This window comes from Bactrocera latifrons, unplaced genomic scaffold (genome assembly GCF_001853355.1).
Source record: "Bactrocera latifrons isolate USDA-ARS-PBARC rearing strain unplaced genomic scaffold, ASM185335v1 scaffold_471, whole genome shotgun sequence".
Taxonomy (NCBI): domain Eukaryota; kingdom Metazoa; phylum Arthropoda; class Insecta; order Diptera; family Tephritidae; genus Bactrocera; species Bactrocera latifrons.
This window is the reverse complement of record NW_017537125.1, coordinates 103,304-113,401: the sequence shown is the minus strand read 5'-3', so window position 1 is coordinate 113,401 and position 10,098 is coordinate 103,304. Positions and strand designations below refer to the sequence as shown.

At 34.6% G+C, this 10,098-nt stretch overlaps 1 protein-coding gene across 1 annotated transcript; it reads right to left on the bottom strand.

Moving 5' to 3' along the window:
- Positions 1 to 504: 504 nt before the first annotated feature.
- Positions 505 to 7,493, bottom strand: LOC108973372. The gene is made up of 13 exons (XM_018940614.1): positions 7,379 to 7,493; positions 7,080 to 7,318; positions 6,159 to 6,325; positions 5,950 to 6,076; positions 5,681 to 5,881; positions 5,419 to 5,603; positions 4,169 to 4,702; positions 3,772 to 3,988; positions 2,367 to 3,448; positions 2,152 to 2,299; positions 1,949 to 2,097; positions 1,353 to 1,889; positions 505 to 1,080 (listed from the first exon to the last, which is right to left on the bottom strand). Exons 1-13 carry the CDS (start codon positions 7,426 to 7,428, stop codon positions 595 to 597), a joined length of 4,122 nt encoding a protein of 1,373 aa, XP_018796159.1. The 5' UTR covers positions 7,429 to 7,493; the 3' UTR covers positions 505 to 594.
- Positions 7,494 to 10,098: the final 2,605 nt, after the last annotated feature.

The window sequence follows — 10,098 nt, the reverse complement described above, 5'->3', positions numbered from 1 at the left end:
TATAGGTAAGCGCACAAAATTCAACGAATGAGCTGGCTAGGCCACGTCCTTCGCATGGAAGATGATGCTCCAGCGAAAAGCTCCTTCGATTCTAGGCTCATATATGGATATATAATTAGCCGCATCAAGAAAAGCACAATAGAAGTATTGAAGCTTTTGAAAGTGACAAATCAAAAATACCTAAAAAAGGGTTAACAATAAACTCAAAATAAGTTTGATACAGTTGATATCTATATTGGAAGACGAATGTATGAAACGATAATATCAGAACGGCTCCAAAATTGCATGAAAACTCATCGAACATAAAACTTTTCTCTCTGCGCTTAGTATTGAAAATGAGTGTGAACTTTTGGATTCCACATACGTATCAAGAAGTCAGCAGAGTATTGGGACCATATCATATTTTGTAACAAAACTTAAATATTGATTTACAAAAATGAAATAACAACATAACATAAAACTGCAACGTTTGGATTCTATTTTTTGCATAATATTTATGAAATATTTTTAAATATTTTATCAATTTTATTGTCACAATTTCATTTTCAAGACGTCATGTTTAAACACGAAAAACCTCAATAAATACGTAATACTTTAAGAAATCGACCATTCCCCGTTCATGTTGTTAGCTATTATATCAAGAGGCGGATCAAAAGCTGCATTTATATAACCCGTCTGTACAAAGGGCAAAGGGTTTTTGTTAAAGTCAGTATTACGCTTCACTTGCTCTGTTAGACGTCGTTTTGCCACAGAACGTTTTTCGTTTAACATAATCTGTGATTTTCTACTCATCGAAATATGTTTAACCTTTAACTCGTCTTCACCAAGAAACCGTCGTTCAAAGTTTCGTGGCAAATCACTATAATCTGGTTGTGTTTTATTCCGACTTTCGTGCAACTTAAAGATTGTATGCCGACGAACCATGCTATTACTTTTGTCGTTGCTGTCGTCGCCATTTAAATTCTCTTCGCCATCTGACGAATACTCATCATCATCATCGAATCGTCTCGGCCGTTGTAGCTGTCGAGCGATATTAACGGCGTTTCCGCGTATTTCTTGTGCCGCGTCTTCATCTGTAATCTAAAATTTATTAATAACAATTAATATGTTTAACTTAAGAAAATATTTATTATATTATTTATTTTCGATACTTATTTTATATTAAAGTTTTATAGGTTTGTGAGAGCATTTTGCGGCTTTTACGTAAATATTGAGGAAAATGTTCATACATATTTCAGACCAAATTTAGGGTTTTTAATGATTTCGAGAAATTGCTGTAAGTACTCGTTTAGAGACTTTAACTTCGCGTGATTTGGATGATAATTAAAATGGCTTAGGACTATAATACTTACGGTACTTGGTGCTCGAAACCAATCTAACTGAGTGGTAGCTAAAAGTTGTGAAACGGTAGCAAAACGATGAAAAAACATTGCAATAAATTGTATAACCAAAATCAACCCGAAGAAAATCACAAAACATAATCCGATTGGATCTAATTCCTTATGACGTCGGTATATGTAAATCTGAGAATTCGTGTCATCGTATGTAATATAATCAGTGGGATCAATTGGCCATTCCAGATGTAAATAATCCTTTTTCAATTGGAGCAAGAAGACAATTAGAACAAATATTGAATTTATCATTATAAAAGCAAAAGCAAACATGTTACGTAATTCTCGCAAACTTTCCGCAATCTCGGCCTTTTTATCCTTCGTATGAAACAATGGACGCAAATAAAGCTTAATTAAATCTTTCCAAAAACGTTTTTCTTTGAGCGATATCTCTCCCAATTCTGAATCAACTAATAAGGGATCATTGACCCAACCAGGTAAATACTCTCGACTACCATCTTCAACATCATCACCAGGTACTACACCAATATCGTCATCCTTGTAAAAATTAAGTTTACGTAACTGCATATAACTTCGAGAATTTGTAACGACAATACCTTCTTTACTGCCACTTCTCTTGTGCCCCATGAAACATCATTCATATTAAAAACTGAGTAAATAAGAAGAAGCATGTACATAGAAGGAATGGTGATGTAGTAGATGAAACCGCATATTAAAGCGCCGACTTCTTGGGGATGCACTACGCCTACAAATAGGAAATGTACATAATTGTTATCTAATTGGGTGGTGACTTGAATACCAGCGATGAAAATTTGCATAAAAACCAGAAGGAAGAATAAGGAGGCCGGTGCCAGAGGTCCATCGTCTATCATCTGTATAATTATGCCAATCAATACAGCCATCATCACCAAGCAATACAAGGAACTTATTACAAAGGCAAACAAGAGCTAAAATTTAAAATAAATTCTCAAATAATCATAATAAGAGATATGTAGATATTAGGGTGTAAATTACCTGAAATTTTTGTTTTAAATAAATGCACGACAGAATGAAGCAAAACACAGGAACAAAGTTCCACAAAAATGAGCTCCAAATACTTGTGTTAAAAACAGCTACCAAAGCACCCACCATCATCAAGAATATAGTACCCGGACCCAAAATTGTGCCAACCATTAGCATGGCCTGATAAACAATGTAGGGCGTTGAAATTGAGCTATTATTCTTCACGACCATGTCCGCATCCGAAAGTAAATCAAAAATGTTCGCAATTGTGGAGGGAACCCAACGTCGTCGTTGATTATAGAATTCATTGAACATCTCGGGTGAATGAGTATATGCGTCCGATGCAGCTGAATATTCTACACGTAAGCCCTGTTTTAAAATCAAAGTACATAACCAACGATCTTCTCCTTGATCGTACTGCACATAATGCATGGGCTCACTCGATACCGTAGTATATTTTTTCATTACACTATTTTCCATTAGTGCACTACCACGAAATAAACTAAAACAACCGGGACTGCAGAGTACACAACCAATTACGTGCTCCGTAGCTTTTTGCAACCAATGACCTATCGCATATTCAAAGATTTGATACCAAACCATGGGTCCACGACCGACTGGATGAATACGGCCACAAGCTGCGCCCAATTCGTCTATGGCTTTCATGCGATCAATCAAAAGATGTACTGCTTGAGGCTGAAAATCAATATCGCCATCCAATGCCAAAAGAAATGTGTTCTCAGCAATAACCGCTTTGCGTCGTGCCGATACATCTTCAATTTCCATTATGCGGAAACCAAGTAAATAGTACATGTACATGACTTGAGACCAACGCTTTTTATGTCTTATTTTATCTTTATTCTTTAGATGAGCTATCATTTTTGATCGACCTGGTAATGTCCATACGAGGCGACCACCATAAGGTGTTTCGGTTTTTACTGGAGACTTGATCTTCATGTTGACCCCATATACTTCGAAGCATGCCTTCTCTATGCTGACGATTAAAGTTTTTACATATTCATTCATTGGGGGATTTCGAGAATTCTCGCACAGCTTTTCATCCAGCACAAATGCGTCGTCGAAAAATATATTGGCTAAAGTAATATAGCATAGTAAATTTCATTAAATAATAAAATTTCAAGTGTTTCAAGTCATTCAAGTGAATGTAATTTCCTTACATTCCAGGACAAAAGCATTTGATTATAACGAGATATTAACATATATGAATTCTTAGCAGAAAAGGTAAATGAATGCAAAAGAAGAGAAATATTTAAATAAATGCAGTAATAACTATTACTTTACTTAGTTATTAAGCAATTCCATATTTCAATTGAAGAATTCCATAAATTACATGATTCTAACTTCCATCAATAATGTTTGATAATAAATAGTTACTGAAGTAAACAGAAGTACTCACTTTCCAGCTCATAGTATTCATTATCGGACTTGCCACCATTGATATGAAGTTTCGCCATACGCCGTGCACATTGATCTTCATCCAGTCGCACAATTGATTTAAGGAACTCCATCATCTCTTCTTGATTTTCATGCCACATTGTTGCACACACAATCAACTGTGGTATTTTGTCGCTTTCCATTATATTTGTTGGCACATTGGACTGCGTTGAGTCCGCCTTAAAGACGTCAGAATAAAAACGAATTACAAGCTTTTTAATTATAATTTTAAATGTTGTAAGCAAACATTTTTTTAAATTTATTCTTATTGTCTGAAAAGTATTAATTATGCCCGTTTTGTAAAAAAGGGATTTCCATAAATTTAATTATTGTTTTATTATTAAAATATATTTATTTACCTTTCTTGTGACGTACTCATCATTCAAATCTATTATTCGCCTATTCATTGATATACATTGATCCACCAAAAATTCACAATACCACGGGCATATAAACAGTTTTTCTGTCGGTGCATTCTTTTCATTTCGGGGCCGCCAAATATGTCGAGTTATCCAAAGTTGAGATAGCCACCATAAGGGCCACAGCCAAAGCTTATCTGAGATAATTGTGTCGAATAAGTTATTATGATCACTTAATATTAGCGCCATATAATCAGGAACAAATGCATGAAAAGCACAAACATTGACGCCTTGTAGAGTTGTCAGCCAAATAGCTACGGCAACAGAAGCTGGCCCCACCAAGTTCAATGGCAGAGAAAAACTAAATTCTTGTATTTTTATTTTACAAGCAAATTTCGCAAATATGTAACATAAATATGACGAACATATTTGTAAAAATAAAACGTAAATAACTGTATTAGCATTGGTTGATATTTTAAAAATTCGTGATGAGTAATTCGGACTACGTACAGGAAAGATCGATTCATTCGCTACCTATTGAAAAGAAAAAATACAAATGGAAATTTTCTTTAAACTAAACTAACTTTGCCATGATAATGGATAATATATTTTAGTATTAACTAAGTTAACTTTAAAGGAGATTCTTCAGACTTTAAACAAAAAAGCAGACATCTCTTTGTGTCATGCTCTTTTCAAAGACACAATACCCTAATTCAATATTTAGCAATCAATTAAAAGTGTCTCTATTATATGGTAAAGTGCGAAATTAAATTCTTAATACCACTTCGAGTGCAATAAAACGGAATTGTGAAGCATTACAAGTTAAAAAGATCCGGATTAAAGATATTATTATTAATAAATTTAAAGCGGAATAATTTCTTGTAGAAGTATATTATTTATAATTGATACGAGGATGTATAGGTGCAATATGTACATACTCAGCTCATAGGAAAAATTCGGACAGATGGGCCATGCAGTTGCATATACTATACGATATATGCACACGATATTAGTTGAAAATGTGGCGAAATGATCAGGAATAACCAAAGCAGTATGAGATGGTGCATTATCGTACTTCTTTGTTCAATAAATTCAGACATAGTAAAAATTGAAGAATTCACTTTTACAGCCTCACAAAACGACCCGTATCTCAAATACTAATTAATATTTTGACGTGAAATTTAGCATATATGTCCTTAACAGTACTACCAACTTACTTTGAATTGGTTCCAATTCTCAGTTTCACTCACCGTATTTCGATGCACCAATATATCATGCGACTGCCATGCTTCCATGAAACAAGAGAAGTATTCGTTTAGGGGTTGACCATGAAGATAAAATCCAAGCAAAGAGAAGACAATAATTTTTGCTGGCGAAAGATAAAGATATGTCTGATATCTAGAACGACTACGGCGAACCGTTTGCAATATTTGCGCTGTAAAGTCACACAAAATTAAAATAAAGATTAGTTATTCTATATTAGCGATGGAATGAAAATATGTAATTACAAACCAACAAAACTATATGAAGTAATGTAATTTTCCCACCAACGCGTCGAAACAAGTATTAATGGGACCGCGATTATTTGTAACCTCAAGTTTGTTGAAAATATTGGCCACACCAAAAAGGCACTCAGTTGAGCAACACATGCCAAAACGCTTATTGTTAATTCACAAACAGATCTCCAAGTGAAATGATGTTCGAATCCGAGATCTATTGTAGAAAAATATAAAGAAAATAGATAATTAAAGATTTTCAACAATTTTAAGCCAGGAGCTTACTTAAGATGCTTGGTATGAAACAAACTCCATTACAAAGCATTAATGCACGGACTGAATCCAATTGAGGCATTACGAAAAAAAGTAAAATTGCTAAACCGATCGTGTGTAAAACATCAAATAATATAACCTAAAGCAAAATTATACATATGGAAATGTAAATGTTTAAACTCTTGCACTTAGGTACAAGTATTATAATAATAAAAACACACCAGCATAACCTCCGTCCAAGTGGGAGATTTTACGTCTTTGAAAGTACAAATTCGCAGAGCTCGAAAAAATGTAAATACCTCAGGGGCCGAAAATGAAAAGATCAGAGCCCAAAGCCATACATACTGTTCCTCCTTGGGCAAAGATGCTGTAAACAAACCATTTTCATCTGCAAAATGTTATCTAGAAATAGTATATTTTGCTCTTATCTTGATTAGTTTTAGGTGATATAAAAAAGCGTTAGGTGAACAAAACTATTATTCTCTGTAGAAATAATATGTTGCAAAAATATATAAGTTCTATATGTATATGATACATACATATTTTATCCAATGTGAAGTTGTTTTCCTTTTGTTTATACATACGGTGCCCAAAAAATAAGGTGACATTTGAATTTAAACTGCGCACGTCGAAGGATTTGGAGAATTATTTTTTTTTTAGGTTGGTAGTACTGTCAGTCACATTTATGTAAAACTTCATGTCAAAATATTCATTAGTGTTTGAGATACGTGTCGTTTTGTGAGTGGAGGCCATCCCGGAAAGTGACTATAAGCAGTGTTTCGAAGATTGGAAAATCCGTTGGCGTAATGTACTACATCTAGTGGGGATTACTTTGAAGGGGATGAAATTGATTTGGAAGAATAAATAAAGAATTTTCAAAACAAATACAATTTCACCTTATTTTTTGCCGGTTGGATTTTTGAGTCTGACATTATTTTATAAATTAATATATTTACTTGTTTTGTACTTATGTATGTATTTTTGATTTAAATGAAATAAAGAGATAAAAATGTACTTTGAATGATAAACTTGTTTAAGATATTTGTATTTCATGAAATTAGAGTAAAATACGCCTTTTCATTTAACAGCCAAGTTTCATGGAACATATCTAGACATTAATATTAAAAATAATTTTTACATACCCATAATGTTGCAAATCTTCACATGAGCATTGGCACGAACTTGCGTTACCATGATTAGCAATGATAACTTAGACGTTACGGCAGTTCCAAGAACCACAACAAAGACAAACACATATGTTAGCAACTTAAAAAACTTCAAAAGACATCCTAACTTCGCCCAACTCGCTGCCGATCCTGTCGCCCTTCTTGATGGGGGATCTTGAAAAGTGTCCCATAGAGGTGGTTTATCCTTTGATTTCCTGTTATTCAATAAAAATTAACTTAATTGAATTGAAACTTAATTTTTTCTATAATTATACCGATTTTTAATATAGCCATCATTATTACACTCTGTGGTGTAGCTATTCATAACTATGAGTATCTATTATATTATGTTTGATTTAAAATGTGAACAATTATTGTCTCAAAATGACTTTCACATTCAACATTTTAAGCAAAACTGATTCATCAATTATTATCAAATGCATTGATAATATCGAATATGATCACTACAAAACATTTTATTGATAAAGAAGTCAATATTTGCAATTGTGATAAATGATAAGAAGCAGCAGAATTGCACACGAGAAAAACTTCTTTCAGCACTGCTTAAAGGCTTTACATAGACCTCTTCTAAATCAAAACGAGTATTTAAAGTTACGCAATAATAGTCAAAATGTTTTAATAATATGAGTAAATTAATATTATTAAATCATTTAATTCTGACCTATTAACTTAGTGAGTAATGGTTTTTTAGTACCTAGTAGTTTACAACATACATACATACATATGTACATAACTGTTACATGTGGGGTGGTCGTGAACATCATCCGTTTGCATTAATAAGTCAACTGACCTCGACATTCCGATGATTTTGATATATAGTATAATAACTCTTTATCTAGATTGATTAATTTACACAGAACCGTTAGTGATCAAAACCGTTATATGTATGTACTCTGTGTCAACATGTTGCAGGAGTGTAAAATCGATGCAACAAGGATGTAATGGAAGTGAAAAGAGGATGAATATAGTTTACTTGTAGCATCCCTAGAGAATGGGTACTAACCAGTCTGTTATGTAGTTTTGGGACTGCTGTAATTGAGTCGAGAATAAACCGTAAAGACTACCCGTCCAGCTAAGGTCTGGCTGTTGAAGGTATGCGATGCTATGCACCGATTGTTCCCTTACTTTTTAGAAACGCTTTCGCCATATTCTCGAAATATTTTGCAAACAGATTTCAAAGAACTCTTTTTTCCCTACCTAACCTTTTTTTAGGGAGATTACCATTATGTATTTCACTGCTAAGTGCTTTTTGACAAACCATCTTTAATACTTGCCGGCAAGATTCTATGAATCGTTTAACGAGAAAGTTTAGATCGTCTTTGCTCTTGGGTTGAAATGACGGAATTCAGAAATACGTATGTTAGCGGTAAGCTGAGACCGCTGCAACCTAGCTAAGTGGTGGCAGAAATTAAAAAATATCTGGAAGTTTAAGAATACACCCTAGTTGCCTTCTTAGACAAAGAAAGCGCTTTGAATAACTTCCTAGGCATGCTTAACCTCTTCAAACCCGAGCATGATCTAAACATGATTTTAATGTTTTTTTTTTGGTTTTTTGTAGTTGTGGAGGTATAAAAAAAAACACATGATTTGAAAGATATAAAAAATTTTATTTGTAAGTATGGAAAAAATCGGTTGCAGATATGTGTACTTCAGGTCTCACTTATGTTATTTCGAGTTAAGATTTTTCATGGTGTAATAGTCTTCAAAACAATTATTTTTTAAAATATAGAGGCAGATATTACATTTTACATAAATGGTGCGGAAGCGTGAAGAGCACTTCGGATGACGACATTTGAGGCGAAGTTATTGTCTACGAATCTCGGCTGATGACCAACATTGTCCAGTCTGGTTTCGGTTTGTGGCTGTGGGATAATCTGGCGGCGTTTCTTTGCAGGAGGCTCATCGACATAGCCTAATTCATCGCCTGTAATATTCAAACAGGATCTTTTAGACCCACTGGTGCTGGAACGAGAAGTGGTTCCTGAAAGTTCAACTCTTCCGCCTGCATAGTTCATCATCGCTTTGGCCAGACTAAGTCTGTATGGGAGTAGTTCTAATTTGTCCTTGCGTTGGATGTCTTCTTCAACACAGCAACGCCTGTACATAATCCAACAATTGACGGCAATTAGGTCAAGGAAATGACAGAAAGTTCTAACTGTCCATTTATTTGTTCTCATACTACACCGGTAGTAAGCAATTAGCCTATCGCATAAGTCCATCCTACCCATACAGGTGTTGTAATTTCTAATAGCTGCTGGCCGATCTACGTCAATTTCCGCTTTTGTTTTTTACACCAACGTTTACAGGTATCTGCCGGAGTACCTCCTGTGCATGTCGACAGCATTGTTAGAGGCTTTGTATCCATCCATTTGACGACACATACTCGTTCGTCACTCCTTACTTTTTCATCCCAATGTCCTCTTTGCAGAAACTTATCAGCCTTCAGTTTCTTTGTTACTGGTCCAATGCGATTTATCATCACAGTCAAAGTCAGAAAAATGCCATTATTTTTTTGTAGCAAAAGCTCGGCCAGTTTTAGACTAGTAAAAAACCTGTCGGTGTACAGGACACAGCTGTTTACAATTGTGCGACAAAGTTTTTCTACCATGCCTGCTCCTGTTAGATCTAAAAAATAATCGGATACATGTTATGGCCTACACTGACGATTTGGCGGGTTCGCTAGAAGTACATTCTCGAATATGTTCGCTAACCTTAAGTAAACAATAGATAGAGCTATGAAACTCCAGGTTAACAAAACAGACCAGCTACTTATTGTGCTGATCACATAGAGAGCGACATACTTCAAGCGACATCTGTCAAATATTAAAATATACACGTTCTTAAGGACGCAGTCCAGTGATGAACTCGAGAAATCCGTTCTTCTTCTTGATTGGCGTAGACACCGCTTACGCGATTATAGCCGAGTTAACAACAGCGCGCCAGTCGTTTCTTCTTTTCGCTACGTGGCGCCAAT